The sequence below is a fragment of the Primulina eburnea genome, chromosome 3 (assembly GCF_022965805.1).
Source record: "Primulina eburnea isolate SZY01 chromosome 3, ASM2296580v1, whole genome shotgun sequence".
In the NCBI taxonomy this organism is placed as follows: domain Eukaryota; kingdom Viridiplantae; phylum Streptophyta; class Magnoliopsida; order Lamiales; family Gesneriaceae; genus Primulina; species Primulina eburnea.
Window position 1 is genome coordinate 24,625,954 of NC_133103.1, and position 24,273 is coordinate 24,650,226.

General features: G+C 36.8%; 1 protein-coding gene and 1 non-coding gene across 2 annotated transcripts; one reads left to right on the top strand and one right to left on the bottom strand.

The window, feature by feature from the left end:
* Nucleotides 1–526: 526 nt before the first annotated feature.
* Nucleotides 527–1,540, bottom strand: LOC140827158 (uncharacterized). The gene is made up of 2 exons (XM_073189769.1): nt 1,384–1,540; nt 527–1,185 (listed from the first exon to the last, which is right to left on the bottom strand). The coding sequence occupies exons 1-2, from the start codon at nt 1,538–1,540 to the stop codon at nt 527–529; spliced, it is 816 nt and encodes a 271-aa protein (XP_073045870.1).
* A 672-nt stretch (nt 1,541–2,212) lies between these two features.
* On the top strand, nt 2,213–2,319 carry LOC140828728 (small nucleolar RNA R71). The gene has a single exon (XR_012117296.1). It is a non-coding gene; the product is annotated as a small nucleolar RNA R71 (small nucleolar RNA).
* Nucleotides 2,320–24,273: the final 21,954 nt, after the last annotated feature.

A 24,273-nucleotide genomic window follows, 5' to 3' on the forward strand; every position in this document is an offset into this window, starting at 1 on the left:
TAATAAGAACACAAACTAAAAATCGAATTAAAACGATTACGGAGGGAAATAAATTAGTTCTCAATTTATAATCGAGAGCTAGACTGTAGGTTCTCCTCAGTTCTGATTGTTTTGGAATCGAGTGACTCCAATTTGTCGTTCCTCTGTGCCACCTAAATATTTCTTCAGTCGTTGAGCATTGACTGTGAAGGGCTCATTTTTTCCATCTCTCATAGTTATGTCTCCCGAGGGAAACACCTTGGTAATCATGTAAGGGCCCTTCCACTTTGACTTGAGCTTGCCAGGAAACAGGCGCAGCTTGGAGTTATATAGCAGCACCGCTTCACCTTCTTTGAATTCTCTCGACGTGATGCACTTGTCAGGTGCTAGCTTTGTACGCTCTAAGTACACATACTTCTGGTGTGGAGGCCGTGGTTTTAGCTCACGTGTTGGCGGTTCCTCAATGCTTGATTTCTGAGGGGTCAAATTTCTTCGATCACCCATGTTCTCCAATTTCATCCTTTCTGGCTTCCATTGATGGTTGGCATTACAGTGCCACTCTTGCAGATTTTTCTTCATCAAGTTCATCTTCCTTCAATTCAGTGCTGAGCGTGGCTTCCAATGGGTCCTTCATAGCATCCTGCACAAATTGACACACAAGTGAATCCGATGAATCAACCGTAAAACAATCATTAGTGTGCAGTGTGTGCTTAAGAGCGCTAAAAACATTAAAAGTGATTTCTTCCTTTCTCACTCTCAATCTCAACTTCCCTTCTTGCACTTCAATCACGGCCTTGCCAGTTGCAAAGAATGGTCTCCCTAAAATCAAGGGGATCTCCATATCCTTTTCCATGTCAAGCACCACAAAATCTGTAGGAAATGTATACTTTCCCACTTTCACCAACACATCTTCTTTGACTCCTCGTGGATGTTTGACGGATCCGTCAGCTAGTTGCAAGGACATCTGTGTCAGTTTAGGCCCGTCCAATCCTAGTTTCTTGAATACAGATAAAGGCATAAGATTAATGCTCGCTCCAAGATCACATAAAGCTTTAGAAAGAACTACATCACCAATCATGCAAGGGATAGAAAAACTCCCAGGAACCTTTAGCTTTGGTGGGATCTGGTTTTGTACCAATGCAGAGCAATTCTCAGTCAATTTTACCGTCATGTTATCCTCCAACTTCCTCTTATTAGCTAAGATGTCTTTTAGAAATTTAGCATAACTCGACATTTGCATTAAGGCATCAGCAAAAGGAATATTGATGTGCAACTTTTTAAATATCTCAAGAAACTTACCGAATTGCGCATCAAGTTTTTCTTTTTTCAATGCTGCAGGAAAAGGAGGGGGTATAACAATTTTGGATTGTGCAGTGGGTGCTGGTGTAGATTTAAAACACTTACCTGTGTGCGTGCTAACCGCTTCTTTTGCTTGATCTTCTTTTTCTTCTTCCTCTTGTTCAAGCACTCTTCCACTCCGCAATGCTATGGCTTTCACTTGCTCTTTTGGGTTAGTCTCAGTGTTGCTTGGCAAGGTGCCTGGCTCTCTACTTGCTATCATCTTCGCTAACTACCCAATCTGATTCTCTAGCCCCTTTATCGATGCATCCTGATTCTGTAGTCTAGTCTCAGTGGCTGAAATGAACTTAGACATCATCTGCTCCAAATTGTACTTTTCTTCTCGAAGAGGGTCAGATCTGTACATCGGTTGTTTTCCATACGGTTGTCCTCCCTGTGGTTGATTCTGACTGTTTTGACGATCCCATGAGAAGTTGGGATGTTGCCTCCATCCAGGGTTATATGTGTTCGAATATGGATCATTCCTCGGACGGTTGTGAACTCCCACTTGATTCACCGGTGCCTCATTTTGCACAAGAAGGGTTTGTCATCTTGACAGTCCTTCACAAATTGTTCACCTCCACACTTATTACAGAATATCTCTTGAAGACGCATAGCTGTGCCACCCATATTCACACTGTCTAATTTCCTATTCAAAATATCAAGTTGTGCAGTAATAGCAGAAAGGTCAGTTACCTGGTGGATTCCTGCACTTCTCCGCTGGTTGTTCCTTTCAGATTGAGGATGATAGCAGCTAGCAGCCATCTCCTCCAACAGCTCATATCCCTCTTCAGCAGTCTTCCTCAATAGGTTTCCACATGCAGCAACATCTATCATAGTACGATTAGGAGTTAGCAAGCCATAGTAAAAGGTTTGAACAACTAACCCAAGTGGCAGGCCGTGATGAGGACATCTTCGTAATATATCCTTGAATCGCTCCCATGCCTCATATAAAGACTCCTGCTCGAATTGAGCAAATGTGGTGATGTCTGCCCGCAGCTTCATGGTCTTAGATGGAGGAAAGTATTTAATTAGAAATGCTTTCGCCATGTCTTCCCATGTGGTGATTGAACCTACAGGCAAACAATTTAACCACACTTTAGCTTTGTCACACAAGGAGAAAGGGAATAAACGTAATCTAACGGCATCATCAGAAACTCCATTAAATTTAAAAGTGTCGCAACTTTCAAGAAAATTTGCGATGTGCATGTTTGGGTCATCTACTGCAGATCCTCCAAACTGGACTGTATTCTGGATCATCTGAATTATAGCTGGATTGATTTCGAATTGGTTTTCCCGCACAATTGGCCTCACAATGCTCGGGCCTGCACCATCTAAAGAGGGCTGGGCATACTCTAGCATCGGTATACGGCGTGGCATCTCAACTTGTATATCCTCATGATGTTCCTCCTCATGCTCGCGTTCGTGCCTCTCCATCATTTTTTAAGTCTCTGCTGCTGTCTTCTTCTGCGGAAAATTGTTTCGATTTCAGGGTCAAACTCCTCAAGCTCCACGTCAAGTTACTTTGGCATGCACTAAAAAAAGATTTCTGGAATAGAATATGGAGTGTTAGCTCAAGAAAAATAAAACAATGCTAAAGAAGATAACTAAAAATAAAATTGTTAAGTAACAGTCCCCGGCAACGGCGCTAAAAACTTGATCGAGCAAAACTTGCACTGTGAAATCCTTAAAAAAAATATTGTTTGGTATGCTCAAAGTTTATCGCAAGTGTACGATGTCAAGTAATAGTATAATGTACGCGAGTACGAGTATCGTTCCACTGAAGACTGTATTTAACAATTATTATTTCTAGTTATTAATTCTTTAGCAACGAAAATTGATTGATGGTTTTAGTACTACTAAGCTCGAATAAACATGCAAATAAAATTATTCAGGAATTAAATAATGAAATATAATATCTAAAAATGGTTGATTAAAATTCAATGAGAAATGAATTTGTTGAGAATATCGGTTCACCTACCCCTCGTTGATTAATTAATTCGTTCGATATCAATTACATGCTTCCGACAGGATTTCCTATTCAATTGAACACACCCTCTCGAGCTATGCCAAAATAATTCTACTCAATGAAGTAATTAAATGTCTTTAATTATTTATCAAGAGTGAATTGCATGTCGATTTATGAAATCCCCTAGTTTTCGACCCTTAGGACTATGACTATCGGCGCGTATTGATAAACATAAAAATTTTACATTAATTAAATGTTTTATAATATAAATATATAGTTTTTGTTTTATTAAATGTTTAAATATTATATGTTTTATAATAAATTGTATAAAATATAAGTTGTTGTGTAATTATAAGTTTTTACTATTTTTACAGGTTCGATAAAATAATAATAACCTTGGCGTTGCAAATGGGATTAAGATGATTCTTGTACCTGTAGAAAGTTTATGATAATATCTACAATATTGATGACAAGCATGAGATAAAAATCCTCTCACAATTGGGATCAAATTAAGCAACAAATAAAGTTACCAAAGGAGTGGCAGTTTTACCATGCTCTAGTATTTTGACCACATCTCTCAAATTACTTGGTCAAATGGTTTGAAAAAAATACCACAACTAGACAACTCAATTTTCCACATGTTTCTTTTTATTTGAAGAAGCAAATTCGGAGAAGAAGATTTTCAAAAGTGATGTGTAATATAATATAATATCTTGGAACACTAATGAAGACTTATGTGTAAAAAAATAATATTTTATTTGTGGTTGTCTCCCCAAATTTTTCTATAAACAGGGGTGCATTGTAATGTATTGAGATATCCCTCATTCTATGAACAAACCTTTGAGTTCATAATATTTCTCTCTATATTTTTCCTTTATTTCTTCATTTAAATATAATTAGCATGATAATTTCATATTCAAAGTTTTACACTTTGAATAATGAATAGCTAACTTCCTAAAGTTGAGATGAAAAGGTGAAACTCTTGGCATGATAATAAGGTTACTAAAAGGTAAGAATCTATATTTTATATTATTTAATCATTATTTATTGTTTATGTTATATTTATTTCTTTAAGTATTTTTATACCCTACTTATAAGTGGGAGTTTTGATTTATTGTTGCTATATGTTACACTAAATTCTTGGAACCATTTAAATGTTAGTTTGGTATTACCAACCATTTAAAGTGGATGCCTTGATTTATTATATATGAATATATTATAATATTAATTTCTTGGTACCATTTAAATGTTAGTTTGGTTTTACCAACCATTTAAAGTGGGAACCTTGATTTAGTGTTTACAAATATATATAGCACAATAAATACTTGACCACATTTATAAGTTTTGGTATATATTATATACTTATGAGATAATAATATCTAACATAATATAAATATGATTATTTAATATATTGGAAACATTTTATTAAGTGGATTTCAATACTGTTCGTTAATGTTAACTTTATTAAAATATCAAGATTGGATCCTTTAATCTCAACTACTTAAATTAAAATTTGAACAATTAAAATTTATCCATTAAAGATTCAAACAATTAAAATTAAAAAGAAACAAAAACAAAAACAAAACAAAAAGATATTGTAGTGGACTTGTAAATACCTTAGCTTCCATGTGGATACGATATTCGGACTCACCGAATTATACTACTTGTGGACAACCTGCTCTTGGGAGTGCAACAATCAAAGTCGCAACAAGTTTTTGGCGCCGTTGCCGGGGAAGTATAATTTAATTTCAAGTCTATTTAATTTTGTTTATATTTTATTTTTCTTTATTTGAATTTTTATTGCTTTTGTGTGTTTTTATTCTTTTGCATTTGCATGAGCATTTGGTCACGTACACTTAGTGGTCGACTCATTCGAAATAACCCTTTATTTTTACAAAACATGGCGGAAGAACCCATCCAAGAAAATGTAGATGAAATTCAATCTCAACATGATCATGATAGACGAAGAACACTTAGAGATCACATGAATCCTACACGTACTAGTGCACCTTCATGTCTAGTTTTTTCCCCTGATGCATCTCATTTCAATTTTAAGCCTGATATTATCCAACTTTTACCCAACTTTCATGGCTTAGATTCTGAAATCCATACAGGCATTTACGAGAGTTTGAAGAAGTGTACAACACATATAATGATCTAAATTGTAGCATGAACACCATTCGGCTTAAGCTTTTTCCTTTTTCTTTAAAAGATAAAGCTAAAACTTGGCTACAAAATCTTAGATCGGGATCCATTCGAACTTGGAATGAATTGCAACAACAATTTTTGAAAAAGTTTTTTCCATTGCATAGAACAAATTCTTTCAAAAGGCAAATCATCACTTTCACTCAAAAACAAGGAGAAACATTTTATCAGTGTTGGGATAGATACAAAGAATTGCATAATCTTTGTCCACATCATGGTTTTGAAATTTGGAGGGTTGTTTCTCAATTTTATGAAGGCTTAACACCTAAAGATAGGCAAATGGTTCAATTTTATTGAATTCTTTCATTGCAAAGCAAAAGTCTATCAATACTCAAACTGCTCAAACCATGACAGATTTGAAAGATACTCTTGCTAAATTTGCATCTGCAATAAATGTTCATGAAAAAGGTAAATTTCCTTCACAACCTCTGCCTAATCCCAAGTATCATCATTCACAAACTGGAACTTCTGGAACTCAACCGATGGATCAGGTAAAATCTTTTATTACCCTTCGAAGTGGTAAGGTTGTGGAAAAATCCATTCTTGAACCTTGTGAAGATGATGATAAATCAACTTCAAAGGGTAAGAAAGTGGAACCCATAACTTGCGAAGAGGAGGTTCAACAGACAGTGTCACCACCATTCCCTCATGCATTGAAAAATACAAAAAAATCAAATTTGAATTCTGATATATATGATATTTTTAAACAAGTAAAAATTAATATTCCTTTATTAGATGCAATAAAACAGGTACCATCATATGCCAAATTTTTGAAAGACTTGTGCACTGTGAAAAGAAAATTGAATGTGAAAAAGAAAGCATTTTTAGCTTAACAAATAAGTGCAATCATTCAAAAAAATAATACTTTGAAATACAAAGACCCTGGTTGTCCTACTGTTTCATGTATTATTAGGGAACGAAAGATTAAAAAATCCTTGCTTGATCTTGGAGCTAGTGTGAATTTACTTCCATATTCAGTTTATCAAGAACTCAATCTAGGCGAGTTAAAACCTACTTCGGTAACACTTTTACTTGCCGATAGATCTGTTAAGGTGCCAAGAGGTATGGTAGAAGACGTGTTGGTCCAAGTTGATAACTTTGTATATCCTTTCGATTTCATAGTTTTAGATACACAACCTATTGAAGCTTGTAATGCAATTCCTGTAATTTTAGGTCGTCCATTTTTAGCAACTTCTAATGCTCTTATAAATTGCAGGAATGGAATAATGAAGTTGTCATTTGGTAACATGACCTTGGAGCTTAATGTGTTTAATCTTTGTAAGCAACCACATGACACAGGAGATGAAAGTGAAGATGAAAATCTTATTGAAACTCTTGTGGAAGAAAACATTCAAGAAGGGAGTATTCGTGATCCATTAGGTATTTGTTCAATTGAAACTATTAAAGAAAATATTGAAATTGATCTTGATGATTTTATCAGGTATCACTCGTTAGCAGGATTAGAGAAAGAATTTGATGCAAAATATGAAAACAAAGACGAACCACCCATATTGGAGTTAAAACCCTTGCCAGAAGAATTGAAGTATGCATTTCTTGGAGAAGATGAAACATATAAAGTGGTAATTTCTTCCAAACTAGAAAGTGATCAAGAAGGTAAATTAGTTGATATGCTTAAAAGACATAAAAATGCAATTGGTTGGACACTAAAAGATCTCAAGGGCATTAATCCACTAATTTGCACACACAAAATTCATTTAGAAGAAAATGCTAAAACATCTCAACAACCACAAAGGAGATTAAATCCACACATGAAAGATGTTGTGAAAACTGAAGTTCTCAAACTACTCGATGTTGGGATTATCTATCCTATTTCTGATAGTAAATGGGTAAGCCCAACACAAGTAGTTCCAAAAAAATCTGGCATCACGGTGATAAAAAATGAAAAAGGTGAATTGTTAACAAGTCGAGTCCTATCTAGTTGGCGGATGTGTATTGATTATAGAAAATTAAATGACGCCACTAGAAAAGATCATTTTCCATTACCATTTTTGGATCAAATTTTAGAAAGAGTAGCAGGTCATCCATACTACTGTTTTCTTGATGGATATTCAGGTTATTATCAAATTCCCATTGCACTCGAAGATCAAGATAAAACTACATTCACATGTCCTTTTGGAACATTTGCATTTAGAAGGATGCCATTTGGATTATGCAATGCCCCAGCAACATTTCAAAGATGTATGCTATGCAGTTTTTGCGACATGGTTGAAAATTGTTTGGAAACTTTCATGGATGATTTAACTGTCTTTGGGAATACATTTGATAATTGTCTTGAAAATTTGGAAAAAGTTTTAAAAAGATGCGAGGAAAAAGGTCTTTTTTTAAATTAGGAAAAATGACATTACATGATTAATTCCGGAATTGTTTTGGGACATGTCGTGTCATCTCATGGAATTGAAGTTGATAAAGCAAAAGTTGATGTCATTGCCAATTTACCCCCTCCAAAAACCATTAAAGAAATTCGCTCATTTTTGGGACATGCTGGATTTTATAGAAGGTTTATAAAGGACTTTAGTTTAATCTCTAAACCCATTTGTAACCTCTTAACAAAAGACACTGCATTTGAGTGGACTCAAGAATGTCAAAATGCTTTTGATAAAATCATTCGACATTTAACATCAGCTCCTATCATGCAACCTCATGACTGGTCTTTACCATTTGAAATCATGTGCGATGCGAGTGATTATGCAGTCGGTGCAGTACTGGGTCAAAGAAGAAACGGTAAGCCTTATGTGATATATTATGCAAGTAGAACTTTAAACAATGCTCAAATGAATTACTCCACAACTGAAAAAGAACTACTTGCTGTAATATTTGCACTAGATAAATTTCGTTCTTATTTGATTGGATCAACGACTATTGTGTTTACTGATCATTCTGCTATTAGATAATTGTTGACCAAACAGGATGCAAAGCCACGAGTGATACGATGGATTTTGTTGCTCCAAGAATTTGACATTGTGATCAAAGATAAAAAGGAACCGAGAATGTCGTAGCAGATCATTTATCGAGACTAGTAACAGGATCATCTTGTCAAATGACACCAATTAACGATAATTTTCCTGATGAACATCTATTTTCAGTTACTACTACACCTTGGTTTGTTAACATAGTAAATTTTCTTGTGACAGGAAAAATGCCACCGCAATGGAGTTCTCAAGATAAAAGAAAATTTTTGAATGAGGTAAAAAACTTTTATTGGGATGATCCATATCTGTTCAAGTATTGTCCGGATCAAATTTTTCGACGTTGCATACCCGACAATGAGGTAAGTAGTGTCATTAAATTTTGTCATTCAGAAGCATGCGGAGGATATTTTTCTTCAAAGAAAACAGCTGCAAAAATCTTGTAGTGTGGATTTTATTGGCCCACTTTGTTTAAAGACACCCACGAAATCTGCAAAATTTGTGAAAATTGTCAAAAATTGGGTGCAATTTCAAAAAAAAACATGATGCCTTTGAATCCTATCATTGAAATTGAAATCTTTGACTTTTGGGGAATTGATTTTATGGGACCTTTTCCACCGTCGTTTGGATACTTTTATATTTTAGTTGCATTTGATTATATTTCCAAATGGATAGAGGCAATTCCATGTCGAACAAATGATCATAAAATCTTCATCAAATTTTTGAAAGAAAATATTTTTAGTAGATTAGGAATTCCTCGAGCTATGATAAGTGATGGGGGAACTCACTTTGTTAATAAACAATTTGCTTCATTAATGAAAAAATATGGTATTACTCACAAAGTAACTACTCCTTATCATCCTCAAACAAATGGAGAAGTTGAATTAGCTAATAGGGAGATAAAGCAAATTTTGGAAAAAAACTGTTAACTCAAATAGAAAAGATTGGTCTCTGCGACTTAATGATGCACTTTGGGCATATCGAACAGCTTTTAAAACATCATTGAATATGTCTCCCTATAGGTTGGTTTAGGGAAAACATTGTCATTTGCCTGTGGAATTGGAACATAAAGCTTATTGGGCGATCAAAACTTTAAATTCAAGCATGGATGATGCCAAAAAATTGCGTAAATTGCAACTTAATGAACTTGATGAACTCAGAAATGACGCATATGAGAATTCAATGATTTATAAAGCAAAAATAAAGTCATTTCATGATAAAACAATTCTTAGAAAATCTTTTGAGATTGGTAAAAAGTTTTGCTTTATAATTCTCGATTTCACATATTTCCAGGAAAATTACGATCAAGATGGACAGACCCATATGTTGTAAAGCATGTATATCCTTATGGAGCTGTGGATATTGAAAATCCTAAAAATGGTGATGTTTTTAAAGTGAATGGACAAAGGCTTAAACCATTTTTGGAAAATGAAATCTTTCAAGAAGAGTTTATTTCTCTTTCTGTTGAGGATCAAAGTTGAGTTTAGAGGGGGGGTGAATAAACTCTACTCGTTTTTCGTTCTGATGAGGTACTAAAATCCTGTTAAGGATAGTAGTTGATCTTGTACGAATACTTTCACCTGATTACAATAAAATGTGCGGAAGCAATCTGATGAAGTAGTTGAAAAACAATAAAACATTAGGCAGCAGTTGTTTACGGAAGTTCGAAGATAAACTCTTCTATGTCTCCCCTTTCTGTTTCCAGAAGGTATAACTAAAAGACTTTGGATATTACAGTACAACACTTGTACACACCCACTTCAGAAGGACTTACACCTCAGCCTACTGAAACTCTTAGTTTCTCAACTCACAAGAATGCGAAACACAAAGTTCTGAAAAGACTCTTTTCAGATTACAGACTCTTCTGATAAAGTATAAGTGCAGTAAAGATCGTGAAGAGTGTAAGAATTAGTAGCACAAGATGATCTACAAAAGATCAGATATAAGCTATGAAGCGTGTGCTACTTTTCTTTGTGTTGAACTTTTAAAATGCTCAAGGAATTCTGATATTCGTCTGATAAGAGAGTAGCTTTGTTCCTTGAAAATGATATTATGCGAAGTGTCGTGTCGAACAAGGATTTGATCCAAGTATATATAATCGACTGAGTTCAACGTTCATAATCAGAGAAGTCTTCAGATAACTGATACAATCAGCTTTACTACCGAAACAAGTTCCTGCAGAAAAGCTATAAAACAATCAGTCTTGTTTTATACTTAATTGGGTAATATGAATTAAATGACTCCGTATAGTATTTAATGCTGCAATTAATACTAGTACTAGGAACTCTTTAACGGTAACAATTAAGAAAGCAATGTTAGAAAACGTTCTCTACTGGTTTTGTATTGTTATCCCTTTTCTACTGGTTTAGTTTTACTAGAACAGCAGCTACTGATAAGTTATTCTGTTGTTCTGGTCTGCTGGTCTACTGGTTTTAGTTATCATCGCCACAATAAAATTCATGTCTAACAATTTCCCCCTTTGTGGTGATGCCAAAACCTAAACAGTAGAAAGTCGTTAAGTAAAACAGATAATCATTTAAACAAACGGATAATGTTAATAACGCATTAAAGTAAACAAATCAATCGGTTCCAATGTCCCTGTAAATGATTTCTTCATTTTGAGGTTCTTGATCTCTTCTGTTAGAAGGTTCAGCCTCATCTTCTGTTTGCCTAACTCCTGCTTGATCTCCTCTATCTTCCCCTTTTTTGGCATCAGCGGCCACCACATGGGTAAAGAGATCATTCAGTCTGCCGGAAATATTTTGAATGCCATCGGTTAGCATCTCCAGATACGGGGTCTGAGAGGAGATGCGATTATCTAATGTAGTGATAGATTGATTTTGAGAGTCAATCTTGGCATCCAATAGTTCCACAGAAGTAGAGAGTGATCGAAAAAGATCATCATGCTCAGTGATTCGAGTTAGTATATAATTTTGAGCAAGCATGATGGTGCCGTGAGTCCTTGATATAGCTTGTCTGAAAACGGAGGTTTCAGCATACATCTTGTCCGTGGTATCCTTAGTGAGATAGATGTATTTCCCCATTCGCTCTCGGAAAGATTTAGCACCACTGAATTCCTCAAGGTTTTCACAAGATATACGTTTCACTAAATCAGAGACGTTATTGAGTTCGGTTTGTAGAAACCGAATCTGATGTTCCAGGTCAAAGGTATCTGATTCCGGGGAGGGAGTTCGTGCAAGAATGCGTTGTTTGATCTCAGAAAGACGAGAATTCGTCGCAGTCAAAACAGGGAGAGAGACAGTCAACGCAGTAGAAACAGGAGGAGCATCCATCAAGGCAGTAGAAGGAGCAGGGTCTGCTGTGCTCTCTGCTGGAATTGTAGAAACAGTAGGTTCAACAGCAACCAGAGGAAGAGTAATATCTTCAGTAGGAATGGCCAAGTCAGAGGCCAAAGCTTCTTCCATTGGTACAGTAACAGCCATTGAAACTGAAGATGCTTCAATAGAAGGTGCTAAAGGCTGTTCCAGAAGAATGTTCATTTCTGCTTGATGTGCAGCAGAAAACAACTCTAAATTCGGCAGTAAGGAAGTAGCATCTGGTTCTGCTAATTGTTGCCCTGGGGTAGGACAACCAGAAGGGGGCAAGGAAATAGCCGGTGCTGCTTCCAAAGTGGTAGAGACAGTAGGGACAATCGATTCAATGACTTCCTCAACTGAAGCCAGTTCATGCACGGACTATAGTGATGAGGACTGAATGGGCCTAGTCGGAGATGCAGGAGTACTAAGAACAGCAGCCTTTGGGGAGGCTGTAGTCCTTTCCTCAACTGTCTGATTCTGTTGAAAGATCGGGACAAGGCCAACATGATAAACAGTAGGCTCTCCAAAGCCTTGTTCTTGAGCAAGAAGTTGCTCACTCATCTGCTTTAATCTGTCAGAAAGAATCAAAATAACATTTTGATCCTGAACAGCAGTAGGAACGGCAGGATCAAAATTCGATTGAAGAACTTTCAGAACTGATTCTAATTTCTGACATTTCAGCTGATCGAGGATGAAGTTCCTTCTGCGCAAGGCCTCGATGACATTTTCTGTTTTTGCCAGCTGAAAAATTCTCTTTTCCGCATTCATCATTTTGTCATAAGCCCCTTTTGTTTTGAAGTAAGCAAAGGAATGAAACAAACGGACAGTATGCCATTCATCAAAGAAATTCATGTCATCGTAGCAGAGGTCTCAATCTCGGCTAGATGAAGATCAACGCCGGTGGTGACAGTGGTTTTGTGACCAAAAATAGGTGGTTCTTCAACCATTTTCCCTTTGCCTTTGTCAGAAGATGAAATAGGCGCAATAGGTCGGAAAGCAGAAGACCCGCTTGCTGGTTCCCGAATAACGATTCCAGATGTTGGCTTAAAAGCAGTAGCAGTAGAAGGTGCTGAAACAGACGCAGTAACATGTGCAGTCGAAGAAGCAGTTGATCGAGCAGAAGGAACCGCTTCTGGAAAGACCTGACGAATAGGTACTTTCTCAATTTCAGACAGTGCTGCTGTCTTTTTGATCTTAAGAATGGTGCGCGGTTTCTTCTTGGCTGGGGTTGGCACTGCTGGTTGAACAGCAGCATCAGACTCTTCTGATGCTGTTTTATCGGAATCCGTCGAAATAATCAATCGTTTCTTTGAAATTTTCTTTTGAGGTTTGGGAGTCTCAGAAGCAGTTTCCCCAATTTCCTTTTTCATCGCAACAAACTCCGCCACGGTTGGCTTAGGCCTTAGAGCCAATACATTTGCTGCATCAATCATGGTAACGGAAGTAGTATCGAGATCACTGGTAGATGCGAAACCAGCATCCTTGAGCAAAACACTGATCTCAACCGCGAAACCAGAACTTCTCCTGACAACCATATCCTTCATAATTCTGAAAATAAGATGACTCCAGTCCACCCTAATCCCCTTAGAGATGGCAGTCATTACTTGAACTTTCTCCTTCGTCAACTTGTCGAAGGTGCCAGCCTTGATCAAAATAGCTTTAGCCACAATATCGGCCAGAATCTGATACTCTATTTTGAGCAGTTTCTTGTGACAGGAAGGAGACACTTCTTCTCCAGATGCGGAGAAAGAGCTGAGTGCAACAGACATGTCTGTCTTGGAAATATCAGAGAGTTCAGACGTACCCGAAAGTGGAAGGAGGAAGGTTGCTCCTAGGTGTGCGGCATCAATGGAGATAGAAGCATCTCCTTGAGTATGAACAATCCTTCCTTCATGCACTGTTGCTTTAGCGTAAAATTCCAGGAGAGCATTTTTGTAGATAACTGCTGGTGCTTCCAGGAATTTCCGGAGTCCTGATTTCTCAATATCTTGAAACATTTTCAAGAGATTCTCATCCTTGATGTTGAGAACGGAAGCAAAGTTAACTTGATAAGCGTTAAGAGTGTTGTATGCTCCAGCCATTTCTGTATGCAGATGAGATCAGAAAAATTTTGCAGTAGTTAGTTGATGATATAGAGAAAGCAGTAGCGGAATAGCGATAGTTATGAAACAGTAAAGCTGAAAATGTGAAGTATGAATTAGATATACAGCCGTCAAATAAACATAAAGACACGTGTCAGTATGTTCTTGGTTGAGTGTTTGAAAAATTTTGCAGAAACTGTCAGAAAGACGAATGATTTTGAAAATTTTGAAAAAGAGCGGGCTGTCCAGACGGTTACTAAAAGAATTCAGAAAAGGATTTGTCATTTTATGATAACGTCTGCTGGAAGTTTCAGGGTGCTGAAATATGCGAGCACTTTGTCAAAACCAGCAGACTTGTAGTTTTATCGAAAAGACAAACATCCTATCTGTTTTCTGAAAAGGTGTCAAACTCTTAGTCTGACTAAGATACTGTTCCCCCTCGGTAAATGCAATTAATAAATGGTCATAATTGCGACAAGTGACTCTTGGCCATCTCTCAATCTGAGCCGTTGAAAATGAACAGTCGCAATCTTGCGATTCACAAGAGTCTTTTTTCCCTCTATAAATACCTGCAAAGCTTGAACGAAGTTAAACAAAAACAATGAAAACTCAAGTAAAAAGAGAGTTAGAGTTTGATTCAGGATATGAAGCAAAATTGTCCAGAGAGAAGTTTGAGGGTATCATAAATTTCGTAATGATCCTTGAAATACACTCCTGGAGTTGTAGTTTCCACAATCAAGTAGATCTTTTGCTTCGATTGAGTTTGAAATGTAGCATCGATTTCTTCCAGAAGCATGCTAATGCAATAAGAGAGTGCTGGTGGATTGATGATGCTGAAATCCTCTCTGATGCCCTATAAGGCATCTAAAAATTACATTAGTGCTGGCAAGACCTAAGCTTGCTAGATTCTTTCTAGGCCTTTCTCTTCGAAGAATACCATCTTTTTCCTGTTGAAGTACTTTGCAAGCAAATATCAGAGAGCTCCTAGAAGACAAACGCTACAAGTAACGCTACTGGTTAAATAGCAAAGAAGATCTACTGTATTTACTTTTGCATCGTGTAATGTACTGAAATGGTTTCTAATAAAATTCCAGTTTACGTATCTGACTTTTCTCTTCTGCTTTTCTGCAAATATCTTACTATTAGTTCAATACGATAAATAAGCGAGTAAGAATAAAAGTTAATTAAGTTAACAGAAAATAATCAAGTTAAATCTTTCAAACCAAGAGAATTACGAAAGTAAGAAAACTTATTTTCTGGTAAGGGTTTCGTGAAGATATTTGCTGTTTGTTGATCAGTAGAAACATATTCCAGACGAATATTCTTCTTCTGCACATGATCTCTAATAAAGTGATGTCTGATGTCTATGTGCTTCGTTCTGGAATGAAGTACTGGATTTTGTGTGATTGCAATTGCACTGGTATTGTCACAGAATATAGGTGATTCGGAGGCTTGAATCCCATAGTCTCTTAACTGTTGTTGAATCCACAGTATCTGAGAGCAGCAGCTTCCAGCAGATAGATATTCTGCTTCTGCAGTAGATGTGGCTATGGAAGTCTGTTTCTTGCTAAACCAGGATATCAGCCTATCACCAAGAAATTGACAAAACCCACTTGTGCTTTTTCGGTCTAGTTTGCAACCTGCATAATCAGCATCTGAATATCCAATAAGATTTAACAATGAATCATTGGGATACCATAAGCCGACGTTTTGAGTTCCTTTCAAGTACTTCAAAATACGTTTAGCAGCAATATAATGAGATTGTTTGGGGTTAGATTGAAATCTAGCACAAATGCAAACAGCAAACATGATATCTGGTCTACTGGCAGTTAAATATAATAAAGAACCAATAAGACCTCGATACTGAGTTACCTCTACTGGAATACCACTTTCATCTTTATCAAGCTTAATAGATGAGCTCATTGGAGTAGAAGCAGCAGAGCATGCTTCCATTCCGAACTTTTTCAGAAGCTCCTTGGTGTACTTGGCTTGATTTATAAAGATTCCAGTCTTTGATTTCTTAATCTGTAATCCTAGGAAGAATGTTAATTCTCCCATCATACTCATTTCAAATTTATCCAGCATCAATTTTCCAAACTTTGCACATAATTTGGGGTTAGTTGACCCAAAAATAATATCATCAACATAGATCTGTACTAAAAGAATATGCTTATCTTTGACTAAAGTAAATAAAGTTTTATCTACTGCTCCGATGGTAAAATCATGATCAATAAGAAATTGTGATAGAGTGTCATACCAAGCTCTAGGTGCCTATTTTAGACCATATAATGCTTTGTGTAATTTAAATATATGATGCGGAGAAAAATGATTGATAAAACCTGGAGGTTGTTCGACGTATACTTCTTCTTGTAAAAGACCATTTAGAAAAGCATTTTTCACATCCATTTGATATACTTTGAAATTCTTGAAAGCAGCAAAGGCTAAGAATATTTTGATTGCTTCGAGCCTTGCTACTGGTGCATAAGTCTCATCAAAGTCTATGCCTTCTTCTTGTCTGAAGCCTTGAGCTACCAATCTAGCTTTATTTCTCACCACTGTTCCTTCTTCATTGAGTTTGTTTCTGAATACCCACCGAGTTCCAATGACAGCTTGATGAGATGGTCTAGGTACTAGAAACCAAACTTCATTACGTTTTAATTGATTCAGCTCTTCTTGCATGTCTTCAATCCAACTAGGATCCAGAAGAGCTTCTTCAATCTTCTTTGGTTCATCCTGAGATATAAAAGCAGCATGCATGTATTCATTTAGCATTTGCCTTCTGGTTCTCAACGGCGCTGCAGGATTACCAATAACCAATGATGGAGGATGAGATTTTCTCCAGATAAACGGATTTGAATGGGTATCTTCCTGATTTGTTATGTTAAGATTGTCTTCTACAGAACCAGTAGTAGGTTCTTGAACATCTTCTGCTGGTATTGGTAGATCCAAGTTCTGTATTTCTGGTTCCACTATTGGTGTGTCTGGTTCTGGATTTTGAAGATCCTTGGTGTTTGCTTCTTCATCATCTTCACTGTCGATTTCCAAGTGAATCCTGTCTAACCTGTTACTTAAATCAGATATGTTAGAAATTTCAGCACTGTTGTCTTAATCGAAGACAACATGAATCGATTCTTCAACATTAAGAGTTCTATTGTTGAAGATTCTAAAAGCTCTGCTTACAGCAGAGTAACCAAGAATTATTCCAGCATCTGATTTTGAGTCAAATGCCGTCAAATGATTTTTGCCATTATTTAGTACAAAACATTTGCAACCAAACACAAGAAAATAAGATACATTGGGCTTCTTCCCATTCCATATTTCATACGGAGTCTGGTTGTGTCTCTTGTTGACCATAGATCTGTTTTGCGTGTAACAAGCAGTATTGATAGCTTCAGCCCAGAAGCGCTGAGAAATGTCTGCATCTGCTAGCATTGTTCTAGCTGCTTCTTTTAAAGTTCTATTTCTCCTCTCAGCTACTCCATTTTATTGAGGAGTTCTGGCAGCTGAAAATTCATGATGAATCCCCTGCTCATTTAAATATAACTCAAGATATTTGTTAGTGAATTCAGTGCCCCGATCACTTTTGATTTTAATGATGGTAGTAGATTTTTCATTTTGAATCCTTTTCAGAAGCTTGATCAAGAGACTACTGGTTTGATCTTTTCCTGCGAGAAAGATTACCCAAGTGAATCTAGAAAAATCATCAATAACAACAAGAGTATATTTCATTCCCCCTAAGCTCATGATGGGGATAGGACCAAATAGATCCTTATGCAGTAGTTCCAGACATCTTGAAGTTGATTTGCTATCTTTGGTCTTGAAACTGGATCTTATCTGTTTCCCAAGCTGACAAGCAGAACAAACATGATTTTTAACAAAATTAAAGTCAGGTAATCATCAACTATATTCTGCTTCTTGAGATAATTGATTGACTTGAAATTAAGATGATTCAATTTCTTGTGCCATAGCCAGTGTTTATTGCTAAGAGAAGAAACTAAGCATGTAGGAGTATTGACATGATTTGAGTTCCAAGAGACTCTGTAAGTATTGCCTTCTCTCTTTCTGGTTAACACAGTAGTTTCAGTAGAATCTCTAACTATACATGAATGCTTTTGAAAAGTCACAGAATACCCATTATCACATAGTTGACTAATGCTGATTAGATTGTAACAGCGATTGTCAACTAATAACACATCGTCAATAGTTATATTACCATGGATAATCTTACCCTTACCCATGGTTTTACCTTTTGAGTTTTCTCCAAAAGTTATCTTTGGTCCAGTACAGCTCACTATTTCGGAAAGTAGGTTTCTTTGTCCAGTCATGTGTCTGGAACATCCACTGTCCAGATACCATGTAGAGTTACTGATTTCTGCTTTCTTCTGCTGTTCCTGCAAACACAAATTTTAGTATCTGGTACCCAAATCTATTTGGGTCCAAGCCTTATCAGTCCTTTGGGAACCCACATTTGTACAATTCTTGGTGACTTTGTACTTCGGGTATCCAAAGATGTGTGTGCAACAGAAGGTCTGTTATTTCTAACAGTATGCATGCCAAAATGTTGTTCTTCCCTTCTGTTTCTGTTTTCCAGTCTGTATCTCTTCTGAACAGGTTTAGAGTTGTAGTACTGGTAGTTTTTAACCTTTATAGGATGTTGTCTTCCAGAGTTGAATTCTTTTCTGAATCTAGAACTCTGGTCAACTTTTTCCTTAGGTTTAACATAACCCACACCATAGTGCATTCTTCTGTTCGTCAGATTTACATTCCTTTCAACTGAAGCAGTAGGTACTTCTGGTTCCTGTACCACACTGGATTTCACAAAGTGAATGTATTTCCCTTTGCACATATCCAGTGTTGGCTTAGTATTCGTTTCAGAAGTGCCTTCATTATTACAAAAACCGAGACCACTCCTATCTCCTTACTGTTTTTGTAATTCTTGCATCTTTTCCAATGAAACAGAAGACTTGTTCCAAGCATTTACCAGTAGCGACAACTTCTGGTTTTCAGAAAGCACCTTCTGGTAATCTGCTTTGGCTCTTTCATTCTCAGTTATTAATTTACTCATCTTAACTTGTAAATCATTGCAGCTGTCTACTTGCAAGCAAGTTAACTTACTGTTCTGATTCTTTAAGTTCTGATTTTCAATCTTAACTTCTTCAAACGATTGAGAAAGTCTGGAATACTCTTTTACCATTTCATGCAGTGCATCAATCAAGTCATTTCGTGTAAATTCATTAGAGTCAAAATCAAATACTTCTCCAGATGTCGAGGTTGAGTCATTGTCTGCCATTAGACATTTGACTTCTTCTGCATCACTGTCACTGGAATGACTTTTTGAGTCAGATAACTCAGAACTATAGTCCGCCCACTTAGATTTTCTTTCTTCGGCAATCATCGCTTTTCGATCTCTTCTGGACTTTTTGTCATTCCTCTTGTGATCCTTTCTCTTTTGGTCATCCTTCTTTGGTTTAGGACAATCAGCAATGAAGTGACCTATCTTTCCACAGTTGAAGCATCCCATATCACCAGATCGTGAATCTTTCTTGAAATTGCGATTGGGACCCTGATAGGTTCGATGGTTCTTCTTCATGAACCTGGAGAATTTCTTTACAAATAAGGACATAGCATCACTACTGATTTGTTCAGCAGTCTTCTCCATTGTATTGTCAATGATCACAGCAGGTAATGCCTGAGGTACAACTGCAGCAGCAGTAGAAGAGGTAGAGGCAGTAGCAGTAAAAGCAGTAGCAGTAGCAGTAGCAGCAAGAGCCTTGGTGGGTAGGCTTGAAGGCTCTTCTCCACTTCTCACTTCCAATTCGAACTCGTAGGCCTTTAGATCTGCAAATAAGTCGTGCAGTTCCAATTTGTTCAAGTCTTTGGACACTCTCATAGCCATTGTTTTAACATCCCATTCTCTGGATAAGGCTCTAATCACCTTGAGGGCTATTTCTCTGTTGCTATGCTCTTTACCCAGAGCAGCTAGCTCATTGACCAAGCTACTGAATCTTTCATCAAACTCATTTAGAGTTTCACCAGCTCTCATTTTCAGATTTTCAAACTTCTGCATTGCTACAGACAGTTTATTTTCTTTCGTTTGCTCATTTCCTTCACATATCTGGATGAGCTTTTCCCAAATATCCTTTGCAGTAGAACACATTTTAATCTTGCTGAAAGTGTTCTTGTCGAGAGTTTTATACAATATATCCTTCGCCACATTATCAAGATTGGCCTTTTTCTTATCTTCACTGGTCCATTCACTTCTTGATTTTTCGACCATCTGTGGTGCACCGTCAGTAACAGCAACAGCTGTGTTAGGCTTTAAGATTTTCAGTGGACCATCTGTGATGACATACCACATGTCATCATCTTGTGCTGCAAGATGAGCTTGCATTCTTATCTTCCAGTCGTCAAAATCTTCCTTGGAGAACATAGGGATCTTGCTGAAGTGTGCCATTTGTTGTAGTTTTTCACAAACAAAAATAACCTGCTCTGATACCAATTGTAGAGGATCGAAGTTGAGTTTAGAGGGGGGGTGAATAAACTCTACTCGTTTTTCTTTCTGATGAGGTACTAAAATCCTGTTAAGGATAGTAGTTGATCTTGTACGAATACTTTCACCTGATTACAATAAAATGTGCGGAAGCAATCTGATGAAGTAGTTGAAAAACAATAAAACAGTAGGCAGCAGTTGTTTATGGAAGTTCGAAGATAAACTCTTCTACGTCTCCCCTTCTTCTGTTCGAGAAGGTATAACTAAAAGACTTTGGATATTACAGTACAACACTTGTACACACCCACTTCAGAAGGACTTACACCTCAGCCTACTGAAACTCTTAGTTTCTCAACTCACAAGAATGCGAAACACAAAGTTCTGAAAAGACTCTTTTCAGATTACAGACTCTTCTGATAAAGTATAAGTACAGTAAAGATCGTGAAGAGTGTAAGAATTAGTAGCACAAGATGATCTACAAAAGATCAGATATAAGCTATGAAGCGTGTGCTACTTTTCTTTGTGTTGAACTTTTAAAATGCTCAAGGAATTCTGATATTCGTCTGATAAGAGAGTAGCTTTGTTCCTTGAAAATGATATTATGCGAAGTGTCATGTCGAACAAGGATTTGATCCAAGTATATATAATCGACTGAGTTCAACGTTCATAATCAGAGAAGTCTTCAGATAACTGATACAATCAGCTTTATTACAAAAAAAACAAATTCCTGCAGAAAAGATATAAAACAATCAGTCTTGTTTTATACTTAATTGGGTAATATGCATTAAATGACTCCGTATAGTATTTAATGCTGCAATTAATACTAGTACTAGGAACTCTTTAACGGTAACAATTAAGATAGCAACGTTAGAAAACGTTCTCTACTGGTTTTGTATTGTTATCCCTTTTCTACTGGTTTAGTTTTACTAGAACAGAAGCTACTGATAAGTTATTCTGTTGTTCTGGTCTGCTGGTCTACTGGTTTTAGTTATCATCGCCACAATAAAATTCATGTCTAACACTTTCTGATCCTTAAATTTTTATGTTGCATTTAATTTTGTTTGTTTTTATTTCAGGTTTTCTTAATCTTTTTATTTTCTCGGTTAAATGGCAGATAACGGTACTCCGTGACTCTCATAGTCGGTTAAATCAGTTTCCCACAATTGCTGATACAAAAATAAAAAAAATCATTTCTTTTCTTTTCAAAATGGATGAAATTCTCTAAAAAATTTGTAAATATTTTCCCTCTGTTTCTGAAAATGTTCTAAGAAAAATTTATGCAGGAAGCTGTGAAAGATTGAGATTGCTAATGCAAAAAGGAATTCCAGAAGATATTCGTCTTGTAATAGAAGCTAAGGTCCGATTAGGAGGAGAAGTTCCACAATCATTGCTCATTCGGTATTTGCCTGGATTAGGAAAAAGCACTTATGCTGTAATGCCCGAGAAGTTGATCACCGTAATCGGATATGATTATTGATTATGAATGGATGTGATTGTAATCGGGCTATCACGGAACCAGATTGGACAAAACATGTGAATTGCACAACGTGTGGACAGAGAGTCTGGCGCCCGAGCGGTAGTTTTTGACCGCCCGAGCGCCAAGGATAAATTATGAGGGCTGAGTCTTCTGCGCCCGGGCGGTAAGTCTTAACCTCCCGAGCGCCGAGCACGCGCCCGAGCGGTAAAGATCAACCGCCCGAGCGCGAGACGTGTTTTGTCAAGAATGAGCCATGTGCCATGAATATATGTATTTCAGTTTCCGAAGGAAGGAAATCGAAAACGGAGGAAAAGATTTAGCTCTTGAGATTCAAGTTACTATCGTTCGAAATCCGTCCGTCTGATTTTAAATCTGAGGACAGTATCGAGTTCCTATCAACGTAGGCTACAACTGGACGTAAGTTTTGCTACGTTTTCACATGTTTTGAAATTATGATATTGTCAGAATGGAATAAGATCCATATATGATGTTCTTGTCATGTTAGACATCATAGAATTGAAGTCAGATTAAAGAACGGACTGGTCATGTAATTGTTATGATTTTTGGAGTCGATTTGACTGAGAACTCATATCAGATATGTATGGTTATTGAGATTATGACTGGTGTCGACATTAATTATGAGTTCTGGTATTATATCTGTGATGTTTGGATTGACGGGGTTATCGAGACTAGATTGTTATACCGTCGAAACATCAGTTGATTGATATTGAACAGATTCGGTAGTGATTTTGATTATATCGTGATATCGTCGATATGGATTAGATTGTATCTCAAGTGACATCGATCAGATTATGTGTTTTGATTTGAGTATTGATCAGAACAGGTTCTGAATTGAATTGTTTATTGATATTATATCTGTTCGATATTGTTATTACCAGATTGAGAATGGACCGAGATAGAGTCGGGACTTCTTCTTCTTCTGAGCGAGAAGATAAAGGTATAAGTCAATGTGTATTGGGGACATCGACTCAAGTAGGATGTACTTGAGTTTCCCTAAATCACATACTTATTATTTGTTTATCATTGTGTTTAATGATTTGATTTAACTGCTTGTTCCATGGAGTTATAGGAGCATGCATTAGACGAGTAATCTTGTGACAGAAGTACCTGATAGTGGCAGGTAACCACGGGTACATTGCACGATGTCGCAAGATATGGTGATAGACCATAGTCTATGACGGATGCGTTTGGACACTGGATGTTTGGTTATATCGACTTGGATAGAACTGGAGTCTTTTCTATTACTGTTTGTCGATATAGGAATGCCACATCTGGACACCGGGATCCCTAGGCTAGGATTGAGTCTAGTCTAAAACGTGGAGTCACGAGTTTGAGTGACAGTTGTATTGATTTGTATTGATGGATGTTGAATAATGTTCCTGAGTAGGGTACATGTTTAGAATATGATTTATTCTTGTTATTGATTCATATCATGATTTTGATATATGATAGGATTTTCTGGTATATGCTTTTATATTGTTTATATGATTGCATGTATACATGATTTATACTGGGACATTTATATCTCACCGGAGTTATCCGGCTGTTGTCTTGTTTGTATGTGTGCATGGCAACAGGTGGGCTAGGATCAGGGTCAAGAAGAGAACGAGGCTGGACTAGATAGCGGGGAGATCCGGGCTTTGAAGCAATTTAGGATTCAGCACTGACTTGTAGTTGAACCTAGTCGGATTATTGTAGATTATACAATAATTGTATGTTATGTTTAATATGTAATTTGAATTTAATTACATTACGTTTCCGCTGTGTAATTTAAAAAAAAAAATTAGACCCTGTTTCTTATAAATGAATAAATAATTCCTAAAGACGATTAAGGATTGAATTAGCGTCCGGGTCCCCACAACAGGTGGTATCAGAGCATTAGTGTAATGCCCGAAATTTAATCATTATAATCAGACGTTGATTATTGACATGATTGAGGTTATAAGAACTCAAATGACGAGGCCGGGCGTCGTGGCATGGTTAGCCAAGAATTTCGGACAGAACCTTCGGCGCTCGAGCGGTAGAAAAAGACCGCCCGAGCGCCAATGCACGACAAGATTTTGTTTTGGGCAGAATTTATGGCGCCCGAGCGGTAGAATGTTACCGCCCGAGCGCCATTGGATAACAAGCTAAGCTCGGACAAAAGGTCCCGCGCCCGAGCGGTGATTTATTACCGCTCGAGCGCCGCTGAAGTTTTGTGGAAAACGAGCCACGTTTCATTAACATGCAATTTGATATATATATATATATATATAGAACGTTTGCTTCAGAATTCAGTAAAAAAGAAAAGAGAAGGAACGAGAAATCCTCCGAAAATCCTTACGCCTTTATATTTCAATCCGTCCGTTAGATTTTGAATCCGACTTCAGTACTGTGTTCTTATCAACGCAGGCTACTACTGGACGTAAGTTTTGTTACGTTTAGACATAATTTGAATTTATGATATTGTCAGAATTGAATATGAATCAG

What these genes read in the sequence shown, in the direction of transcription:
- LOC140827158 (XM_073189769.1), bottom strand. Translation starts at nt 1,540, where the DNA reads ATGATAGCAAGTAGAGAGCCAGGCACCTTGCCAAGCAACACTGAGACT. An exon ending in AGCGGTTAGCACGCACACAG is followed by an intron (nt 1,186 to 1,383) that starts GTAAGTGTTTTA and finishes AATTTCTAAAAG; the next exon opens with ACATCTTAGCTAATAAGAGG.